At 40.2% G+C, this 24,633-nt stretch overlaps 1 protein-coding gene across 1 annotated transcript in view; it reads left to right on the plus strand.

Annotated features, from left to right (window-relative positions):
• Nucleotides 1-24,633, plus strand: part of G6PC3 (glucose-6-phosphatase catalytic subunit 3) — a 298,078-nt gene that overhangs the window by 224,493 nt on the left and 48,952 nt on the right. Inside the window, exon 5 of the mRNA XM_044055160.1 lies at nt 17,833-17,974. Within this exon, the coding sequence (XP_043911095.1) occupies nt 17,833-17,974 (142 nt within the window). The remainder of the gene's footprint in view (nt 1-17,832; nt 17,975-24,633) is intronic.

Genomic DNA, 24,633 nt, shown 5'->3' on the forward strand with positions numbered 1-24,633 from the left:
TCTAGTGTGGCTCTTAATCAGACCATTCCTCTGCCAACTTTTTTCCCAAATCCACAGAACAAGGGGGAGCTGATTCTGCATTCATTGGATGTACACAGACAACTAAGATTCTACTTGAACAGGACAAAATCTCTAAGAAAATCTGAGCAACTACTGGTGGCATTTGCTGCAGGGGCAGAGGGAAAGGCAATTTCAAAGCAGACTATTTCAAAATGGATAAGCCATTGTATTTGTTTTTGCTACATGCATCATGGTAAACCTGTCCCCAAGGGGATCAGATCCCATTCCACCAGGGCTGCGTCTACTTCTGCAACCTTTCTCAGAGGGGTTCCTACCAGTGACATTCTAGAAGCTGCTGCCTGGAGCTCAGTTCATACGTTCACCAAGCATTAGCATTTACCTCTCTTCTCTAAATCCAGAGCAGGCTTTGCCACTGCTGTCCTGCAGGGCCTTTTAGCTGCTCCTAATGCTGTACAATTCCATCCTCCCAACCATAGCTTTGGGATTCTGCCCAAATGTAATGACTGCAACAGTGAAACACGAAGAACATAGTACAGTTGTGTGCACTTATTATAAATGTAGATGTTCGAGTCTATTCACTGTTGCAGTCCTGGTTACCCACCCGACAGCCCCCTACTTTTCTCTTTTTATACCTCTTCTTTCTGTTACTATGCTCAAAAGCCTTTTTGTTGTATTTGCTTTTATTTGGAGGTATATTTTTTGTGTTCTAAATTACATGCATATATATATATATATATATATATATATATATATTTTTTTTTTTTTTTTTGCTCCCCTTTTGAGGGGCACCTGATATCTGGAGCAAGAAAAACTGATGAAAATGGCATCGGCTGCATGTTTTATACCCCTGACGTCATGGAAGAAGGGACAGCAACCGACGCAGGACCCAAGACTTTGTTAATCAGGCCGACTGAGGGCAACCTGCCAGTAGATTACCCAAATGTAATGACTGCAACAGTGAATACATTCGAACATCTACATTTATGGTAAGTGTACACAACTGTACTTTACCATAGCATCTTCACAGAATAGACGTGCACAGGACCGGGGTTGTTTGATACACCCCATCCTTCAGTTTTTTGACTGTCTGAATGATAGGAAAAAAAGGTACCTTAATGTTGTTAAAATTCTGAGTATAGCAGATATTAAAGGAGGCAAAGAAACCTGCAACTACAAAATCATACATGGGTAAGTGGAAAGTATTTTCTAGTTGGTGGCAAACCAAGAATCAGGAAACTTTTAAGGCTTAGACTCCTGTGATTCTCCAGAACGTGTGTGAGTTAGTGTCTCTTGCTTTTTTATCAAGATTAATCTCTCATCCATATCTGTTTGTCTGTCCATAGATCCCCTTTCTCCCCTACCTCAAGTGAAGCAGTTTTTGAAAGAGGTTTTACATATCTGGCCACCTGGAAGGCAGGTTGGTTCCTTCTTGGGATCCTAATTTTATTCTGGAAAAACTTGTACTGTTTCTTTTTAAAACCTGCTCATGAGGGTGATTTGATGTCCCTGTATTGGAAAACAGTATTACATCTTGCTCTGACATTTGCAAGAAGAGTATCTGAGTTACTAGCTGTTATGGTGAGTCATCCATATCACATGCTTCATAAAGGGAGGGTTACTTTGAGAACAAATCTTTCCTTTAAGCTTAAGGATGTTTCTGAGTTCACACTAAGCCAGGCTATTCATCTCCTTGTTTTCCTTACAGAGCTTTAAAAATGAGAGAGAAATAATTTTATATACTATGGATGACCATAGGCAACTCTGATACGACATTGACGAGACAAAAACCTTCAGGACTGGTGATTAGCTGTTTGTCTCTTATGAAAATAAGAAAATAGACTGGCATTGTCTGTACTAACAGTTTCTAAGTGGTTGTCCCACACTATTGTTTTGTGTTATTCTCACCATAACAAGACACTTCTAGGTAAATTCAGGACCCACTATACCGGGGCTCTAGCATCTCTGCGTCATTTTGAAAAGGGGTGAACTCTAGATATCTACTAGAGGCAGCTGTCATCTACTCAAACCTTTACTTAGCACTGCAAACTAGACTCCTCCTCTAGATGCACAGCAGGCTTTGCTAAAGGCTGTTTTCAGTGGGCTCTTGCACTCTGATCCATCTTTCTCATTCCTTTTTTAAAGTTTGGGTATTTGTCCCATATAGCTTAGGCCACCGCAGAAGGGATTCAGTGTTGACCATAATACAACTGTGTAAGTAAACTTACTGTAGCAGTAGATGTTCAGATAGATCACTGCTGCAGTATCCTCACCCATCCTCCATCCTGCTATTTTTTGTTATTTGTATGCCTGGGTGTGGGATTTTTATTACTATGGATCCTAATTGTTAGAGGTCTAGCCTCCTCCTGAAGCAAAAAAGCTCTGAAGTTTTAGCACCGCAGTCACTGTTTTTATCCTGCTTCCGTCATGCAGAGCAGTGGCTAGGGTGCATGTAAGGTGCCCTAAAGCTTTGAAAGCTGTCCTGCTGGTCTGATCCTAGGCAGGACATCCCATATAGCTTGGTCTACTGCAGCAGTGATCTATTTGAACATCTACTGTACCTTCTCCTCGGCTGAGACCTGAAAAGGGTACAATGTGGATCAGTGCTTTACCTTGTTTAGCAAATACAAATACAGAATAATTTACCATAAGCAAGACATTATCAATTCATAGCTTTTTGTAGGTCACCTTCTTTGTCCCCGAAGATCCATGAAAGATTTCTAAACATGCTTACTGAACTACCTGTAAGCAAAAAATGCCTTCTTTGTTGTTGATTTTGGCCATCCATCAATTAACTGGCGCTCCTATACAGTAAAATTTAGGAATGCCCAAAGATCCTTAAGCTTTCTAAATTTTAACTTCCTTTTATAAATAACTTCCCAGCTCCCTATAGGACAAAGTCTTCTTGGCTTTATCCTCACTGATATGATAGTGTCCTCATCCCTGGTCAACTCCAATCACAAATCACTGATCTCTTTTGGACATCTAAACCAACTATGATGAACACCTCTTTATTCAAGGAATTTTAAGTAATTCCTTGCAGTACAGCTCTTTTGAGTGTGCACCTTTAACTCCCAGTGGGTGTGGCTTAAGCCTTTAAAAAAATGAAGTTATCGCCTTACAGTTTTAACAAATACTCATTGACAGAGGTCAAATATCAATACACTTGTGCTTGCCGTCATGTATGCTTCAAGATAAATTATTCTGATACCTTAAATGTAGCATGATTTTGGAATTATTAATGCCAATATGAACAAGCAATATTTGATGCCTAACGGTACAGTAAGAGGTAACTGCAGAAACGTCTAGAGGTGCACTCTGCTGTAATGAATAGCAAACATATTAAAACTGCTTTAACTCTCAAAATTCAGCTGTAATATTTCCAGCCCCATTGTAGCCTCAACTGTCACTAATCCCAATGAACTGTACCCCCTTTAACAAATAGCACAAACCAAGCAGTACCAGTCAGAGTCAAATATGATGAGGGGCATAAATTAAACAACTTGGAGAAATGCTGGTATTTATAAGTTCTATAATAAAAGAATAAAGTTAACTACGGCTTACGATAAATCAAAATCTGTCCACTTTAATGACTATCAAAATGATAAAAACCTGAAAGGTAGCATAATGAAAATCAAAGTGGAACATGAATTAAAATAAATTAGCATCCAAAGTCAAAGATAATCATGCATCCTTTGTTAAACAAATCAGACTATTAATAAATAACACCCTGCAATGCTCTGAATTAATTCGTAATGGTATTACCCACTCTGACCCTAAAGATATTGCTAACATACTTGCAGATAATATTGGATCAAGTTCACACCAGAAAGTCGCTGAAGTCTCACAGACAATTTACTGACAACTTTACACTGGCAAGGAATACACAGGAGTATATAGGGAGAACTGTGGTTTATACAATGACATAGTTTCTGGTCTACAGCTAGGCATCTTGGAGAGTGAAGTTAAATGGGCCTTACTAATAATTCGGCTTCAGGATGTGATATAATTGATTTTATTTAAGCATGTGTGAATGTATGTATGTATATGTGTTTAGTTGCACTCTGTTGACCAGGTTAGTGTCATTTAAGCAGTGCGGCAGGGGAACCCAAGGTGGTATTCATATTAACTGCTAGGGGAAATTTGGCCAAGGGCATTGAGGATCTTACCCTACTTTTTTTTTTTTTTCAAGAGGTATGGTAGGATCTTTTACATCCATGTGTGCTACAACCATCTTTGGCAGATAAGGGCCTCAGTTTAATATCTCATCTGAAGGATAATATCTCATCTGAAGGATAGCACAGTCAGTAATGCATCACCCTCTTATGCTGCACTGCACTTTCTGGTGTGGGAGTAGAACCCACAGCCTTCTGAGTTATTTTATTTATTTATTTATTTAACATTTGTTTACCGGGAAAGTCCAAATTGGAATGTAGCCAATTTTCAGCAGAGGCCTGAGGAGAAATGCTCCAGATGCATGTCTTTTAATTGTGGGAGGAAACCGGAGCACCCGGAGAAAACCCACATGACCGCAGGGAGGTAATGCAGAGTCTACACAGAAGGCACCCCTCCCCAGCTGAGAATCGACCTGGAGAACCTCTTGCTATGAGACCACAACACTACTTAGGTTCATAGGTTGGTACTAGGCTATCGGCCCTAAGGCCTATGCAAGCCTAGCCATAACAATTCCCTGGAAATTTCTTCCCACAATATTTACTTCTCTGGGCCCCTGTCTAGCAGGGCGACTGACATGATCCCCGGGGTGAATTTCCTATCTCCCATCCAATCATCAAGGTTCCTTTTGAAGAGGGCCAATGAGGCGCTCTGCTTGACATGTATGGGCAGTCTATTCCAGAGTATGGGGAGTCTCTGGGTCAGGAACCTATCCCTCCAGTATGTTTTGTTCATTGTGATGATAAGGTTTAGATCCCTGGAGTGTGTGGCTCTGAGGGATTGGGATTTCTTTAAGTGAAGCATGTCCAACAGCTCAGGGTTTGACATGGCCTTGTATGTTAAGCAGAGATCGCCTCTGAGTAGACGATATGCCACAGAGTATAGCTGGAGTTTTTTTAGATGGTCAGTATATGGCATCTGCTTTAGGCCTGTGATTCTTTTAGTGAGGTATTTCTGTGGCCTTTCCAGCTGTTGCAGATGTCTTGTGAGGTACATACCAAATGAGGCATTATACTCTATAATGGGTCTAATGAGGGATGAGTACAGTGGGACAATGACCTCCTTTTTTCTGGATGAAAAGCCCTTAGTGATGAGGTGCGCCACATAGAAGGATTTCCTGACTGTTGTGGCGATGTGGTTATCGAAAGTGAGACCACTGTCCACTTGTGTCCCTAAGTCTCTCATCACACTTTCGATGTTTAGTGTCCTGCCACCTATGTGGTAGTTAATGGGTACATTTTTTTTCCAAAGGGGATAACTATACATTTCTTGGCATTAAGCTTGAGCCCATGGCTCTGGCACCAGGCATCTGTTTCTGTAAGGCCCTTTTGTAGAATATCCACATCATTTGGGGATTCAATAATGGCTTCCAGTTTGCAGTCATCTGCAAACTTTGTTAGCCAGAGTCCCTTAGTGTTGGCCTGTACTTCAGAGAAATAGATGCCAAACAAAATTGGTCCCAGGACTGAACCCTGAGGTACTCCACTTGTCACTTGTCTGGAGCTAGATTTGGAGTTGGCTACTTTTACAGTCTGGGTTCTGTCAGTAAGCCAGTTGGCAACCCATCGAGTGACATAGGGATTTATGCCCAGCTTAGTAAGTTTATCTATGATTCCAGATGGGGGGATGGTGTCGAAGGCCTTGGCGAGGTCCAGATAGGCTGTGTGGACCGCCTTACCCTCGTCCACAGCTCTGGAGACCGATTTGAAGAAGTCAATCAGTTTCAGGTAACAAGATCGGCCCTTCACAAACCCAAACTGGGTGGGGTCCAGTGTTTGAAGGTTGCCAATGTCTTTGTTTATAAGTTCCATGGTAATGCGTTCCATGCCCTTGCAGATCAGGCTTGTCAGACTGATGGGACGGTAGTTACCGGGATCCAAGGCCGATCCTCCCTTGTGGAGCGGGATAAGTGTAGCTGTGCGCCACTCAGTGGGCACGAAGCCTGAGGTGAGGCTATGATTAAACATGACACTTAGGTGGGGTGCCAGTTAATTTTGTAGTTCATGTAGTACACAGCCTGGGATGTCATCTGGTCCCATGGATGCTGTATTCTTAGCTTTGGAGAGTGCTGTTTCTACCTGTGTGGCTGTGATTATTGGAATTTGGCAATCTTTTGGTATTGAGATGGGCCCTTTAGGGGGTGAGAGGGGGATGAAGTTGGCACTAAATCGATCTGCCAGGATATTGGCAATATCTTTGGGATCAGTATATTTAATGCCATTCTGTTGTAGTTCAGAGCAGATCTGAGCATTTCCATTTAGATTCTTGACATAACTATAGAATGCCTTGTGGTTGTCTTTGGAATCTTTGGCAATTTTATTTTCATAACTAGCTTTTGAGGATTTTATGAGGGATCTCAGCTTCTTACTGAGGCTGGTGAGGGAGTTTTTTGTACCACTTCTGTACCACTTCACCATCCATCTTCCAACACCAAACGCAAGTGTGCTACCTGTTGAGTTACTGAGACTGCTCAGTAATGCAATTCTAGCCGAAGTGTTTAAAATCCCACAAAGTGATACTATTAAGTGCTGCTTGGAATTTGACAGCAAATCTGGAAAACACAGCAGTGGCCACTGGAATGGAAACGATCAGGTTGTATTCTAGTCCCAAAACTGGGCACTGCTAAGAAGAAGTTCTGAAGTTTCTGTTACATTGCACTATTACACTTGTTTCATATGCTGGCAAGGTAATGATCAAGATCCTGCAATCTAAAAAAAATCCTGCACTCTAGACTCCAGCAATACATGGACTGAGAACTGTCATATGTACAATCTGGCTTTAAAAAAGCAGAGGCACCAGAGTTTGTACGGTTAATCTCTGCTGGAGAATAGAAAAAGCAAAGGATTTCCAGAAGGAAAAAAAGTTTACTTCTGCTTTGTTGACTTCTATAAATCCTTTGACCATGTGAACTATAATAAACTGTAATAAATTCTTAGAGAAAAGGAGATACAAGGTCACCTTATTTGCATAATCTGTATGCAGAATAAAAAGAAACATAACTGAATATGGGATAACTAATTGGTTCATGATTAGGAAATTAGTTTGATAAGGCTGTATATTGTCGCCTTAAGCATTCAAGTTGGATAGTTCATGCATAGCGTTGGGATAGACAAATGAGGTGCTGAATCAAAACTGCCAGGAGAAATATATTTTTCTTTAACAAGAAACATCTTTATTAAATTAAGATGCATGACATAGGCCATGTTACATTTATATAAATGACAGTAAACCATAGTGACACAATCTCAGTTGTATACATTCCAAACCTTGCTGACACAGCTGTAGCTTCAGACAGAGGTTGGAGGTTGGCATAATGATTAAGGCGTTCACCTTGCAGACACAAGGTGCAGGGTTTGATTCTCACATGTGGTAACTGGCTAGACTTAAAATGGCCCACAAGGGCAGTTAGCCTAGTACAAATCTATGAACCTATGAACACATCACTTTTAAAATATCCAGTCATTGTTAGTCAGCCTTTCCAAAACAGAGTAAAAGAGTTAAAGAGCATTATTACTCTATTAAAAAAATAGTAATAATGCACTATTTAAACGTTCTCTGAAATGTTTAGGATATTAAAAAAATGTGTTTTCTGTTTTGGAACAAGTAACTGAAAATATAACGGGTGGTTCTTTTAAAGACTGTGTTGAACAAAAGTAAACGATATGGCAGTTAAGGTTAGGGGCTGATAAGCAGCCTGGTATGAATGATTCTGTTAATATAAAGTGTTTTTTTTAAAAACAGAAGGTTAAAAGTTTTAAAATGATTTTTACTATATACTTTTGTATAATTTTTTTTGTTTTTTTTGTGACTTTAGAAAACGTAATTGTTTTTTAATTGAATTATTGATTAATTTATGGGGTTGATATATAATGTGTTGTAATTGTGCTGTTAATTTATTCTGAGGAAGTCTCTTCGAGACGAAAGGGGTAATAAACTGTGGTTTTCGCTATGTCTGTGTTTTCCTCCTTTTCTTCATTGTTCAGCCAGTGTGGTGGATTTAAATTTTATTATCGGCATACTTGTAAATATGAGTGTAAAATCTTTTATGTAGTACAGTGGTTAAAACTGAAGGTGCCATTTCCAAAAGCAAAAAAGGTTACCAGGTGTACCACCAGGCTCAGTGCTGTGCTGTCTCCTATTTCACATCTATTTCTCAGATCTTCAGGCCAGCACTACTGGCCTATGATTATCAAAGTTTGCAGATGACTGTAAACTAGTTGTTGATGCTCAGTCTACCCCTGACCCACAATTTCTACAGCACAAGTTAGACCATGCTAACAATTGTTGCAAGTCAGTTGTATTGAATTAAATGTGAAAATAAAATCTAGCTTTCATATTGCTAAACAAAACATTTTCACATACCGTATAGGTGACAGACTCCTCCACTCAGACACTTTTGTAAGGGATTTGTTCACTCTTTCTTTTTTTTTTTATTCCTTTTTTAACCCTTGTGCTGTGCAGTAGTTTAGAAAGCTCACCTAATTTCCAAAAGGCATCTCTATATCCAAAAATGTATTTACTCTTTACAGAGTATCTCATCAGACCCATTAAGTAAGGAATAACGTACCTTTTGAGATGTATTTGTCTAAAGATATCACTCTAATTGAGATACCTCAGAGATTCGTAAATATAAAAATCAGTGGCCTCAAAAATCTTGGTTATCAGGATGTAATGGCAGATCTCTCTCTGCATTCAGTTTCTTATGGAGTATTCCATGAAGTCTAACCTTTCAAGCCATGAAGGATCCAACCCTCTTTGACCTCCTATTACTTTGCTGAACAAATGGTACCTCAAATGCTCATTTTAAAAGAACTAAACCATCATCAACAGATAAATGAGACATGTAGGTGTGATAGGGTCATATCCCAAAGTATCCTTCACCTCTGGAACAAACATCCTCTACATGTCAAGCAGAGTAGCACCCTTGCCACCTTTAAGGTAACCTAGAGAACTGGACGGGGTCACTTCAAATTTTTCCTCTACTCTGTATTGTTTTGCCCTCCTTGAGGCTGGAAGAAGCTTTTAAATTTGGGTTTTTGTCTGCAGATGATTGTCTGTCTGTTATGTAGCTATGAATTGACGGACAGAAGTGCATGTGCAATTAACACATTAAAGTGTATATTCTCAAGGTAATAAGTCCCTGATGTATGACGGTGATCTGCTATACGTAACTCGGGCATTCAAAGCCCCTTAGTCAGAGCAGACACATTCAAGTGGTTTAAAGGAGGAAATTCTCCCACAATGAAAATTATCTCATGAGAAGGAGCTGTATCAAAAACTGAGGATTGCTGTCTTACAAGCATTGGTATGTTGGAATACTTGTAGGGACTCAATCTCTCACTAACGTAATTATCAGTGGGCAGAAGGTTGAGCAACCGATTACTACTTCAGCTACATTATTTGTGCCTGGAAGTCTAGCAGAAATCATCAGGATCAAAAATACTGCTGTGATAGAAAGCGCAAAAGATGATAGCATTTGCAAGCAGAGGACAAAGTAATGCAAAAGCCGCAGGAAAGTTTCCAAAACAAAGATTAAATATATAGTTGTTGAAAAAGCTGAATCGAGGACCGTGTTTGTGAAGATGGAAAGCTGTATAGAGTGAATCATGTTTGTATAAGACAGTTGTCACAGACATGTGTAAAACAAATACATCAAAGAGCAGAGAAGATGAGCAGTCACAAGTGTCACAATTCATACTGTAGCAGAAAAAACGAATGTGAGAATTGTAATAGTAGAGTTGTGGAGGGACTCCTGAAGTTGTGTGTCCAGGAAAGGCTTTAATGAAGTAAGAACTCTTTCCAAATGAGATCGGATGTCCAGAGTGAGCTGTCATCTTAAATATTCTAGACTTGGAAAGGCATAGAAGGAACCAGACAGATCTATATGGACTGTTCAGTAGTTTGCTCATGAGACTAAGGACCAAAAAGCAGCATTCACCACAGAGACTTTGAATGCAGACCGAAATGCTGTTTGATCTGAAGACCTTGACATGCTTACCATAATTTTAAGGTCAGCTTTAAATTCATCCAGTGTCTCAGATTTATATAATGCATGTCAGTGTGATGTATGTAAAAGGGGGTGTTGAAAAAAATAAGTGTATAGCTTTAAATATGCTGTAGTTAACAACAGCAATTTGCATGTAATGCAACACATATTCCTTTGAAAAAGCAGTCTGAACAAACACCATGTGGGAGCGATCTGCAGCAGTCTGCTTCTCATGTGGCACATATTCCTTGTAGAAGGCATTGTCTGAACCAAACATCTGTGTAGTAGCTGATCTGCCAGTGTGTTTGTCTCATCCTTTACAGAGTGTTCTGACAAATGCCTTATGTTAACTTCCAGTGGCCATAACTTTTGCCAAAGTGAATATTGGAGCCACATACCCTCACTTGCTTTGAGCTGCACTTATATATATTTTTTCTCATGGCCTGGGTCTGATTTAAGATAGATTCAAGTTTTCTTCCCAGAATGGTGTCAGAACTGTCTTTCAAGAAGTTCATTCATCTTATGCTTTTTCCTGAGGAATGTAATCCAAAGAGAGGATAAGGGGTATTTGTAACTTGGGTGAGTGAGATCAAGAAGGTAGACAAGTTGTTTCATTTGATGTTCATCGTGCTTCACTGTTGCAGCCCTAACCAATGGGTTATCTGGCTCCCGGTAGCCCTCGATTGGCCAGAATACCAAAGGTAAGTAAAAATGACTTCGGCTGTCAGTTGTAAAGGACGTCAGGGCATCCAATACAAAAGGAGGCAGCCGACATCACTTCCTCAGTCTTCCTTGCCGCGTAGCCCGAAGCATTAGCATTTCTTGCATGAGTGCTGGTTGGTAGTTTACCTTTTTTGTTTCCGACTACAAAGTTGAAGTCAACTACAGCTAAGTACCCCATTGGGGATCCTCTTTTCTTGCCTTAACGAATGTCAGAAAAAGTTGACGATTGCCTACCTATGGAAAGCAGATTCCCTATAGAGATTTTCATTCCTATTGTATTATTTGTTTAGGCCTTGACCACGATGTTCCTAAGTGTGATCTCTGTGCTTCCTTTAATCCATGTACTATTTGTCATCTGGCTAAGCTTTTAGCTAAACATTTTGGAGTTTGGCCTATGTTTGTCGGTATGGCGTCCGCTGGTCTTCAGGCTTCGGATATCCCTAAGAAACGTAAGGATAAGGACCGAGACAGGCTTCCGAAGGTCAAGTCCTCTGATGATGTTAAGTTGGTCGTCAGTCATACGGTAGCCAGTGAGGCGCCTTTGCAGCCTGCAGATTTTCAACCGCAGGCCTCGGGTGAGACCATTTCAGAGGCCCCCGGCTTCCATTTTGCCTTCTGACCTTCCGCCCGTTGCCTCTTCAGCTGGATCCGGAGCCGCTAAGCTGACTCTGGTGTCCGAGGCCTCCGTTCTTCGTTCAGACAGCAAGCTCATACCGACTACTTCGGCTGCATTTTCGGCAGTCGCCAGGCCTCCCGAGTCCTTCAGACTTGCAGGTAAATCTTCCAGTCATAAGCCTGTGAAGAAGCAGGCTCCAGTTTCCTCTCGTTCCCCTCATTCTCAAATAGTTAAAATGGCTGATGACCTTTTGACTCTTATTAGGGGTTCACAGCCTCCTCCTTCAAAAAGAAGTAGGGATGTCTCTCCTGAGGCTTTGTCTTATTCAGGTTCTGATACTTCTACCATTTCTGTTGATGAAGAGGAAGTTTCTCAGGCTTTCTCTCCTTTTGAGGATTCAGACGCAGAGGAGTCCATCCCTTCTGCTTCTCCTCCAGAAGATTTCTCTTTTGGTGATACTTTAAATACACTCGGAGCAATTTAAATGGGAAAGTCAGGATTATCCCCTTTCTAAGAAAAGGATTAGGGAGTTATTGGATTTGCCTCAGCATAAGCCTTTGGCTATTCCACCTGTGTTGGAGGTGGTTGATGATGTTTTTCTGGAAAATTCCTTGACTCCAAATTCGGTTCCTCCTGCTCCCAGGAAACCTGACAGGTACTATAGAGTCCCTGATTCTCATTTGTTTCTTTTCAGGAATCCGTTGGCTGATTCAGAGGTTATTTCTCAAGGCCCTAAAGGAGTTAAGGCCACTGTTACTAAAAATCCTGTTCCTTCTGACAGGAAATCTAGGAACCTAGATAGGTGGGGTAAAAAGGTTTATACCTCTGCCACTCTTGCTATTAGGTCTACTAATTGTCTTTTTCATATGCTGAAGTAGCAGCAGCACACCTTGGAAGCTATTTAAGTCTAGGATAACAAGTGTGCCTCTGTTGGCGGAGAGTAAGGATATGTAGGATTTGCTGAATTCTGCCAGTCTTGTTAATAAACATTCATTACATTGTGGTTTTGACATTCTAGAAGCCTCCTGCAGGGCTACAGCTACTGGCTCTGTTATTAGAAGGCACGCTTGGCTCAGGGAGCAGCCCCTACCAGAGCCTGTCAAGGCTAAGCTTTTAGATGTACCTTTGCATAAGGACAGACTTTCTGCAAGTTCAGCCTCCTCGCTTTAGCAGGAATTGCCCTTCTAAGAGTGGGATGTTCCCTGATACCAGCAGACAGAACTGTTCTGGGACTAGAGGTTACAAGTCTTCTAGGGGACAGGTGGCTACCCTTCAAAGGTCTAAGCGTTGGCAGGCTTCCTCTTCCAAGGCGGGAAGTTCTAAGCTTGCATTTCAATCTAAACATTCTCAACTTCTGCCTGTTCTTGCCTGCCCGGAGAGTCCTTCGGGGGAAGGTTGGCCCTTTTTGCAAATGTCTGGGCCACCATCACGGACGACAAATGGGTATTCAGAACTGTATCCCTAGGACACAAGTTTTCTTTCCACACATCTCCAGTACCCAAAGGATTCCTGGATGCTCCTTCAAACAAAAAGGCAGAAGTAGAAAGGCAAATTTTGTCTCTGTTACATCTGGGAGCAATAGAATCAGTTCCTGCTCAGCAGGTAGGCCAGGGTTTCTATTCTAGACTTTTTCTAGTTCCAAAAAAAGAAGGCACCTGGCATCCTATCCTAGGTCTATCCATCCTGAACTCTTTCTTGATAATTCCAAAGTTCAAAATGCTCTCTCTGCATCAGTTGCTGCCAATGTTAGAAAAGGATTCCTGGCTGGTAACGTTGGATCTCAAGCTTATTTGCACATCCCTATCAGGGAAAGTTGCAGGCAATACCTTCGTTTCAGGGTGGGTAAGCAACATTATCAATTCTCTGCGCCGCCCTTTGGCTTATCTACTGCTCCCAGAGTTTTCACAAAGTGCCTGGCTCCAATCATTGCTTTTTGCAGGCAGAAGAAAATTCAGATTTATCCATACATGGACGACTGTCTAATTCAAGCAAATTCTCAGGAACAGCTGTTATAGGATCTAGAATTTGTAAAGACTCTTCTCTCTTCCCTGGGTTACACTCTCAACAAGGAAAAATCAAAAATGGTGCCATCCAAAGAGGTAACATTCCTAGGAGCGAATCTGAACACGGCCACCCAGATGATATCTCTCACCCAGGAGAAGCAGCCAACTCTTTCAGTTTACTTCAAGGACTTGGCAAGCCTGTCCCAGCTCCCTGCAAGGAAATACCTGCAAGCTCTGGGATTCATGGCCTCTTGCATTCTCATGATTCCATATGTAAGACTGCATATGAGGAAATTGCAATGATCCTCAAGAACATTTGGTGTCAACACACACAGGACCTGGATGTGATAATTCCTCTGCTTCCATGTCTGCAGACAGAGTTTCTATGGTGGGCAACAGCCTGTCTACAGAACAAAGGCATGCCTTTTCACCCACCCCTTGCCACTCAAGTTCTTACCATAGACGCATTGGACTATACCTGGAGAGCTCATCTGGATGGCAGATGCATACAGGGAAGTTGGAATGCCCAGTAGATGCACCTGCACATAACTTTAAAGGAGTTGATGGCAGTCTAGCAGGCCCTACTAGCTTTCAAGCGTCTTCTTTCTCCAGGGACCCTGCTTGTCTGGATGGACAACACCACAGTCATGTGGTACATCAGCAAGCAGGGAGGGGCTCATTCTTACCTCCTGTGCAGACAGAGCACAAGTCTTTGATCCATAGCAGCATCCCTGGGCCTGCATCTCCTAGCTCAGTTTCTTCCAGGAAGGCTCAATATTTTGGAAGATCAGTTGAGCAGACAGACCCTGGATCCTCACGAGTGGCAGCTGAACAGAGCAGTTTTTTACAGTATCATTCAACGTTGGGGCACTCCTCAAGTGGATGTCTTCTCCTCGCCAGACAACCATCTTCTACCTCTATTTTGCACCAGACAGCATCACAGCAGAGCCTGGAGAGTGGATGCTCTGTCCTTCCCTTGGACGCTGCTGTCAGTTTATGCCTTCCCTCCTCTTCTTCCCAGAGTATTAGTGAAGATCAGGGACGAACGACCAAGGACTATTCTCATAGCTCCGGACTGACCCAGGCAGCATTGGTATCCACTGCTTCGCAGTCTCTCCCGATTTCCTCCTTGGCATCTTCCTCTGAAGATAGATCTTTTGGTTCAGGAAGGAGGAAACATTCTACATCCTCATCTTCAGTCTCTCCATTTGGCAGCATGGCTCATTGTATGACTCCTTCCTTCAGTATCTCCATTTGGCAGCTTGGCTCATTGTATGACTCCATCCTTTTCTTCTTCCTTCAGTCTCTGCATTTGGCAGCTTGGCTCATTGCAAACATTCTACATACTCATCTTCAGTCCCTCCATTTGGCAGCTTGGCTCATTGTATGACCCCTTCCTTTTCTTCTTCCCTTTCCCAGCAGGTGGTTGACATGCTGAGGGAGGCCAGGAGGCATAGCACTAGGAAGTCTTATGCTGGCAAATGGGAAAGATTCTCTCTTTGGATGAAGGCTAGAGGAGAATCTTCTTCTCAGCCTACCCTTCCTCTGGATCTTGGAATACCTGGCCGATTTGCTTCAGGGTGGTCTTTCTTTTTCCTCTATCAAGATCCATGCTTCAGCCATTTCTGCTCATTGTTCTTTTGAGCAACCTATTTTCTCTCATCCTCTGATGAAAATGTTTCTCAGAGGTGCTTGAAACTTAAGACCTCCCGGAAGGGCGCCTACTCCAGCCTGGGATCTTAATTTTGTTCTAGAGAAACTCACTCTTCCTCCTTTTGAGCCAGCTGCCACTGCAGATTTAAAGTTTTTCTCGTGGAAGACTGCCTTCCTCTTGGCTATAACTTCAGCAAGGAGGGTTTCGGAGCTGCATGCTTTGATGGCTAGGGAGCCTTTTCTTATTTTCTATGCAGATAGGGTCTCACTGAGAACCAGCCCTTCTTTATTGCCTAAGGTGGTTTCTAGCCTGACTCTTAATCAGTCCATACACCTTCCTACCTCCTTTCCTAATCCTCGAAATAGAGGTGAAAGAATCCTACATTCTCTTGATGTGTATAGACAGCTCAGGTTTTACCTGGACAGGGCTAAAGACCTTCGGAAATCAGCATAGTTATTGGTCAGTTTTGCCCTTGGAACCCAGGGCAAAGCTATTTCTAAGCAAACCATTTCTAAATGGATTGCATATTATATTACTTTGTTATTCCTTTCATGGCAAGGTTCCTCCTCAAGGGGTTAGGACTCACTCAACTAGAGCAGCTTCCACTTCTGCAGCTTTTTTAAGGGGTGTCCCTACAAAAGACATTTTGGAGGCTGCCACATGGTATTCTGTTCACACTTTCACAAAGCATTATAATTTGCCTTTGTTTTCAAGAGCCAGGGCAGGGTTTGCCACTGCTGTTTTGCAGGGCATTATCTCCAGTCCTTGATTCTGTTGGTTCCTCCTCCCTTTTCTCTGGGCTTTGGTAATCAACCCATTGGTTAGGACTGCACATAGTACAGTTGTTAGGGTTACCACCTGTCCCACTTTGCGAGGGACAGTCCCTCTTTGGGCAGTTGTGTCCTGACAAAAAAATTGTAAAAATGGCAAATGTCCTGAGATTTTGGGACAAAATGATTTCCTATATTTTATGTAATAGTTGCATAAAACAGTTATTCTGTATCTAAAATACCTAAATGTTATAAGAAACAAAATAAGCAACTAAAATGCTACAAGAATAAGCTTTTATTTAGGCAAAAAAGTTAAGTTCTATCCTTTGTACTGGCTGTGGGTATGGTCGGCCTGTAAAATCTGATGTTTGTACCAAAAATGTCCCACTTTGGCCATTTGAAAAGGTGGCAACCCTAACAGTTGTGTACACTTACCATAAATGTAGATGTTCGAGTGTATTCATTGTTGCAGTCCTGGTTTTCCTCCCTCCCCCCTTCCCCTTTTTCTCTTTTCCTAAGTTACAGGCTAAATTTGGTATTATTTGCCAAAATGGCTTTTGGTTTAAGCCTTGTTTTCTGTGGGCTTCTGACTGTTATGGCAAGAAAGACTGAGGAAGTGATGTCGGCTGCCTCCTTTTGTATCGGGTGCCGTGACGTCCTTTACAACCGATGACAGCCGATGTAATTTTTACTTACCTTTGGTATTCTGGCCGATCGAGGGCTACCGGGAGCCAGATAACCCATTGGTTAGGACTGCAACAGTGAATACAGTCGAACATCTACATTTATGGTAAGTGTACACAACTGTACTTTATAGGTGGGGAGTCCAAGGCATGTTTATTCACCTAGTTGCCACTTAGCCAGTGCAGGCAAGGGTCTGTAAGGTTGGGTTTCACAGCCTACAACACCTGTTTCAACCTTGTGCCCTTTTGCTTCGATCTTCATCCAGGAGTCTGGCTTCCTTTGTCACTTCCATATATAAGGGTAGAGATGTTTTAAGCCATTACTTTCCTGCCGTCTGATTTCTGCCTCCCTTGCACTGGTAGCTTTCTTTTTTATTATTATTATTTATTTATTGACTGCTTGGGATTATTCTCATCTGTTACACTCTGCAGCAAACATTTGAAATCACATGCTACAGATATGAGTATTCACCATATTCACTGATTTTTCAATAGTGCCCTTTGTAATGGGTTATTTACCCGCCTTCCACCTGCTTTCAGTCTTCTTTCACAAGTGTCCATACTTGTTTGGTTTGTATTGTCTTACAGTTGTAAATCACCCACATTCCTTCAGAGTTTGAACTGAACAGCATAGGGCTGGGATTTGTCCTCCAAGTTTAGTCCATTGACACTATGCCTTTCTGCCTGCTGTCAGTATTGCACATTATAAATTTATATTTTATAGCATGTTACTTGTCTTGCAGATGTGAGTTGTCCATATTCTGTGTGAATTAGGGCTTAGGAGCTTGGGGCTATGTGTGACTGGTGTGGTGATGCTGTTCCATCTACCGGCGTGGTAAGAAAGCATGTGTCAGTGGAAGAAGAGGACATGGCCTTCTCAAGTACAGGAGCCAGAGATCTTTGAAGAAGTGATGAGAGAGGGCTTTAGAGGAGTGATCATAGCTGATGGCCACTTCAAAATTTCCTTTCAAAGATCAGCTGATATGGTGAGTTTTCGTATATCTGTAGATTTATTCCAAAGGGCTGTGTATAATGTGATGTTGATAGAATTTTATATGTATTTACTGCTTGTCTAAGGTCATAGCTGAATGTAATGTTACTATTAGCTGATATACCCAATTATTAAAAGATAAATAAATAATGCTAAATGTCTTTTCATCTTGTGATGATTTCACTAGATCTGACAGGAATTTATTTTAATTTCAGGAGCAGCACTAGGTTTTTTGTCACAGTGGTATGTTCCTGAACAGAAGAGGTTGCATTTCTATATTACCAGCTCTCTTGGACTATTACTGAGTGCTGTTGGTTTTTACTGGGGGCTTATCAGTCTTGGGGTCAACCTTGCTTGGTGAGTTTGCAAAGTTTACATACAGAACACTAGTTTTATTTTGAGAAGTTTTTATAGCCAAGTGTTTAGTGGTGCAGATGTAAATAGAACTGATTTTTTTAAGATCTTTCTTTATCTCCTCCACTTTGATGTTAAAGCCCCACTCCCATTCATTACTCCTTGCATTGTAAGACATTGACTGAGAGAAGGAGGCGAGAGCAAGGGTGACTATCCACTGGGCATTAGATGATTTTTTTGTTTTTGTATGTTCCCATCACCTCCCTCTGTTGGCCAGAAAGCATGCTGTGGTCACGTGCTTGCTGTACTGGGCCATTGTGCTTGCATGTTTCAATACACTTGCAATATCTACCAAGAGAATGTACATCTTTCTCGGTAAGCCTGTATTCCCACAGTTTTATAGGTGCTGCAGCACCTGGATCACTGATGGAACTTAACGGAGTAGTCAGACCTCCATCTCTGTATGGAATCCATTAACAAATGTGTAAAGCTGTCTACAACAACACTGAACTAAATGCAGTCTTACACCTTTAACACAGGACCTATTCTAAACAAAACAATATTAAATGTACCACAGTGCTTCTCCTACTTAAGTTTTATTGGTTAGCTCACCTACTTTATAGTGTCCTTAATAATGTCTTGGAATATAAATTGTAGTAACTGTGTATTTTTTGTTCAACTCAAGTTTACACAGTCGAAATGAGCTGGATACATCTGTCTTTGCTGGAAACAAACCATCTCATCTAATCTAGTAAAAGCCTCCCTTCAGTACCTATACTTTGCATCAGTACCTTAGCTTTTTTTCTTGCATTGTATTTATGATTATGGATGGTATTGATTGAGAGGTTGCCTAGTGAACAGAGCTGTACAAGTGGCTTTCTGTAAAATACAAGATGTTCCCGACTCATAAGACAGTGCAGTGCCATGTAACTCATTTCTACATCAATGGGCAGTGAAACGTTTAAGATGCTATTATGAAAATATGGTAATCTGTTGGCATGTCCTTTGATGGGCAGTGAAAAGTTTAAGATGCCATATGTAAATATAGTAGTCTCTTGGCATGTTCTTTATAAATTAGTCTCATGCATATTCCTGTGCAGAGCTTGCACAGAAGCCTTGCTTAGTATGGTGACATCCGTTATAAGCAAGATGTGTGCAAACCAGTGCACAAAATGCGTAAATGCATGCAGTTAATAGCTGTGTTGCAGCTATGAATTCCCATGTGAGAATCTGTGCTGGGTGAAGCAGAGCAACATTGCCCTGACAGTTTTGCTGATCCAGGTAAAGTAGTACCTGTACAAATATATGTCCTTACATTCACTGTTGTAGTATTCCCAACATATAGGATTCCCTGCCGTGGAAGCCCGACATCTGCCAGTATACCAAAGCCTACTGTTGCTTTAAGGTATGTCAAATGTCACTTAACATGCTTCTCGCATAGCGTAGGGTGTAAAGGTGAAGTCCGGATGTACCACCCTCAGAACTTCTTTTCCACCAGTCCAAACGCATCTCCAGATCATCGGTCTGAACGTTTATATCATCTCTGCCAGTGTGAATGCAGTTTTCATTCACAGGTTGAATGCCTACTCCTTGCTGGTACTGAGCCATTGCAGATAAGTACCCTGTTGGGGTTTTGTTTTTTCTTATTTTTTGTTGCTGTGTGTGTGTTGGGGGGAGGTTAATGTCATTCAGGAAAGGTGAATGTCAGTGTTGGAGACAGATTTTCCATGAAGACCACTGTCTCTTGCTAGTCAGACAGATTTTCTTCCCACCTTCTCACCCTGTTACTGTTGTGTTCTGAAACACCACTATCTTTCTAGTTGCCTGCCCTTATGTTAATTTTACCATATATCTCCTTCCCTATCTCCTTTCACTGGCTGGTGTGAGTAAGCACAAAATTATCATTTTGTGAAATCACTCCCCTTCAACTATTTAAATTTATTGGCCATACCACTGTATTCCATAGTACCAAAATACAAAAGTGCTCATCCCCTTTCAATCTGTCTTGCTCTTTTAAAAATAGTAGCTCTCCAGCTAGACAGCTAAAACTTAAGTTACCCACTTTTATATCTAACAGTTTTGTGTACACTGCAGTGTTTAGGATAAACCATTTATTTCATATTACCTTTAAACATCTATTACAAGACCACCAGTTGTTGGAGAGCCCACATTCTGCCTCTCAGTAGTAATCTTTGAATTAGTCCTTCTTTTTTCTCTTGGTGAGAGAAGGAGTATAGGGATATTATTTCCTGGAGACTGCTGATCAACAGAAAGCCTAAAAATTGATTTACATGTGACAGCTTGGAATTTGTGCTTATATTCTGGTCCTGGTGATAGAAGAAGCAGAGTGCATTGATTCCTGACTGTTTCTGGTTGGAGAGCGAGTGTCTGTGCCTAACGTTCCTGATTGGTCTGGTTGCTATTCAAGGCATCTACCAGGCAAAGGCTACAAGCCTACAGATCCTTGCATCATCTAGGAAAAGACTGTGGATCACCAAATGGGCTGTGGCCTGCTTCTCATCTTGAGATTGGTGCTAACATTTTGCTTCTGGTGAGAGAAGAAGCAAAGGATCATTGTATCCCAACAGAGTGAACCTGCATTAGTAGTAGCCAGGCAGTAGCCATTCATGAAACCCCCCTCTTCCTTTTTTTATCATTTTTGACAAGCTAATTCTTTGGTTTTGTTTCTAACTTCAGAATATCTGCTTAAATACTTCATCCTTAAATTTTCAGGGTCTGCGTATAAGTTTCCCCTCAAGGGTTTGGCAGTGCTCTGTATAGATGCAGACACCTGTAGTGATATTTTTCCTGTAAAAGCAAAGAATCAAAACCAGAAGTACCCAGGGAAAATCCAAGCCAGCACTGATATTCATAAACTTTAATCCAGCCACGTAAAACACAGTACACTCATAAATGCATACACTGCATTAAATAGTGTTTTCGTCAAAGTTCCATAGACTTCATCAGATGCAGAACTGGAAAGCATAAAACCTTTATATATCATCCTCTATTTCCTAATACTAATTGACAAGCACATCTTAAAAAGACAGTTATTCAAAAATGTAAAATAAATACATATGTACTTAACATAGAACACAATAGCTTAAAACAAAGTAAAGGAAACTCGCTTACTAAAATAAAACCTTATTATAATACATTAAACACATTTCACTACCAAGAGCCATATATATTTAAAAAATAAATAACCTCAGATGTAAATGTGCAATCGAAGTTAAGCTTAATAAATTAAAAGCTGATAAATTTAGCTAATAAAAGTGAAGCAACCATAAAACTTTGTGTATTTGGCTCCCTCTTGTGGTTAATCTAAAAATCTTTTCACTAAAAGCTGTAAAATTGTATATAAAAAGATGTCTATATGATTCCTTGTATATGTGTGTTATAATTTAGCAGCTCTCATTTTTAGTAAAGGTGCAATTGAGATATTTTCATTTAGACCAGGGGAGCGTGGTGACTTGCAAAGTTATCTGCCACCATAATTCTCGGTACTCAAGTTTCTCTTCCCAAAGACCCCCTCTCACTTCTCTTTTTACATTTTCCAAAACAAAAAATGTGTATCTTGCTTTAGTATATTCCTGAGAGTGTTTAAATATAGGGCATTTGTTTCTTTTTTAGTTTGTACATCATAACAATGTTCATAAATCCTTCTTTTTAATTTTCTTTCGGTCTTTCCAATATAGAAGGACTGGCACTCACCACAGACTGCAAGAATTATTAAGCCACTAGAGTCACAGTTAAAAAATTCTGTGCTATTTAACCATCTATTTCTACTAGCTAAATATAAACCTTCGCTGTTGGCTATATAACAACACTGAGAGCAATGTCCACACTTGTAAGTGCCCTTATTCACCCCCCCCATTTTCCATCAAACTTTTTAAGTTTTGAGAATTCTTATATACAAATATTAATGTGTTTTTGGAAATGCCCAGTAGGTCAGTGAAACCTATAAATTTATTCCATTCAGTTTCTTTCACTCTCCTGGTTATATTTTGTACTGGCATTATATTCCAAAATCACAGCCCTTCCAAAATCCTCTGCCTCTTTCTGTTTTGTGTCCATTCTATCTGTCAACTCTTCTCCTAAGATGGGTTTGAACTCATCATTTCTACCTTCATAAACTTCACACCTAGCTTGATCAATTATTTCTTTAGGATAGTTTCTTAACTGAAATAGATTCACCAAGAAATTAATTTCAGCTTCAAAATCCTCCTCTCAGAGATCATGCGACTTGCACGGGCAAACTGCCCTATCACAATATTCTTTTTATATGAAGGTATGAATTCAAGAAAGGCCTTCCTATAAATTTTGGAGTTGAATTTGCCATTCCTTTTGTATATTTTTATATCTAAATATTGTATTTTTTCTTCAGAAACGTGGTAGGTGAATTCCAAAAAGGACACAGATTTATTTATATACTCTAGGAACTCTCTAATTTTTTCTAATGGAGCTACCCACAAAACACATATATCATCCAGAAATCTTCTATACATTATCCAGCAATCATTATAAATCGATCTTAAAACACATTTCTCCTCCCATTTGGCTAAAACTACATTTGCGTAGGTGGGGGGCACAAGCTACACCCATAGCCGCCACCCCCTTGATTTGATGGTAGAATTCTCCTTTAAAAAATATAAAATTGTACTTTAAAACCACAGCCATTAAACTTAAACAGACCAGTTGCTCATTTTGGGTTAACTCACCATCCTCAAAAATGACTTCCTCCAGCATTTGTAAACCTTCTAAATTAGGGATGCTTGAAAATAAATCAGCTGTGTCTATAGTAACAAAGGTGACATTTTCCTTATACATGTCACCCTTGAATTCTCTTAACAAATCCCAAGAATCCCTAAGAATAGTCTTTCTTTTTAACCAGAGATTTTTAACTTTATTATCGACAAATTTAGCTAAGGGGAGGGTTTTAGAGCCCTCAGCTGAAACTATCAGCCTAAGAGGTGGGTCTGTTTCATTTTTATGGATTTTTGGGAAACCGAAGACTGAGAGTATCCTAGGTTTATCCACTTTTAGATAATTAAAAGTATTTTGGTCTATGGGACCCTCTATTAGCATATCTAAAAGCACTAAATTAATTTTGCAATATGCTATATTTATTTTGTTGCTAGAAACACTTACATACTTATTTGTATCCATTAAAATATTGTTCATCTTTCCTTCATGTATCAGGGAGTCCATCAAGACAGTTCTCCCTCCTTTGTCAGGCTTCATGACCCTGGTTTGATTGTTATTTCTAAGTTCAATTAAAACATTCTTCTCCTTAGGGTCTAGGTTATTTTTAAACTTAATGCTTGAATACCTATTCCTAACTTCTGTCTCAACAATACGTTCAACGTTCTTAAGTTGAGGGTTGAACGTAGTTTTTCTTCTTAACCAACCTATAGCTGATCTGTTGGCCAGAGGGAACAACAACTCCAAATTTACCTTTCTTATAAACAACCTAACGTCTAAAATAGTTCTAGCCAAATCCCCTTTTTAAGGGGTTTGTACTTCAGACCCTTTGACAAAAGACTAAAATGCTCTTCTTTTAAATCTATATTACCAAAATTATATGTACTGTACCCATTCTTAGTAAATTTAAATCTATTATTTTCATCTTGCTTTATAACATCTTCATCGTTGTCAGAGGAAGGGAGGGCTATGTTATCACCATTTAAAATCTCCCCCTTCTCCTCCCTCAGCAATAAAAATGTTGATGTTGATATTGATTACCATTTTTATTCCGTAGTCTTTCAGATCTTTGCAAAGGCGTAGGCTCTGAAAAATCATCCAGTTCGTTTACATTCTCACCAATCTGCACATTTTCATCAACATTATTTTTAAAATTCTCATTATATGTATATTTGTTATTTTCCCCATATTTTTTACCCATTTTTTGTTTGGGGTAACTAAGGTCATTTTTATATTCATTTATATCCCTCTCAAGTTTCCTTAACTTTTCTATTAACTAGCTCCTCACATTTGGCATCTATGCCAGTTCTATTATTAAAGTACCTTTCTTTCTCTGTAGCTATGGTAAACAGTAAATAATTTTTAATATGCTCATTAATAACCTCTCTCTCTCGCTCTTTGTACTTCTTCCTTCACCTTTCATTTTCTTTTATTATTGCTTTTAATATTTCCAGTCCACATCTGTTAAAAATTTCAACCAACTCTTTATGTAAAATACTTCCAGTAATCACATTATTGGGGTATTTGTATACACGCAAACCCCTTGGTACTATCCCTTCATTAATACATTGTCTCAAATAACTATTTTCAATATCTAAAGTTCTAAATTTCAACATTAGTTTGGACAGTTTATCCAATTTACTATTATATGAATCAGTCATTGGTGGCAATTCACTTGCATTGTCTCTAAATTTTGAAGAGAAGCTGAGTGTACTGTGTTTTACGTGGCTGGATTAAAGTTTGTGAATACCAGTGCTGGCTTGGACATTCCCTGTGTACTTTTAGTTTTGGTTCTTAGTTCTTTTTGGTACCTGGTATAACCTTCGTTCCTGTAAAAGCAAAATTGAAATTTCTCCAATATCTAGTTGCACACAGGACAACTAGTTGCAGTGACAAGCACTGTCCCCATAGTTGCAAACCGGATACTCCTGACAGTGATTGATAGTCTCACTCCAACT

Source organism: Protopterus annectens, chromosome 13.part0, assembly GCF_019279795.1.
Source record: "Protopterus annectens isolate FY-2018-M chromosome 13.part0, PAN1.0, whole genome shotgun sequence".
In the NCBI taxonomy this organism is placed as follows: domain Eukaryota; kingdom Metazoa; phylum Chordata; order Ceratodontiformes; family Protopteridae; genus Protopterus; species Protopterus annectens.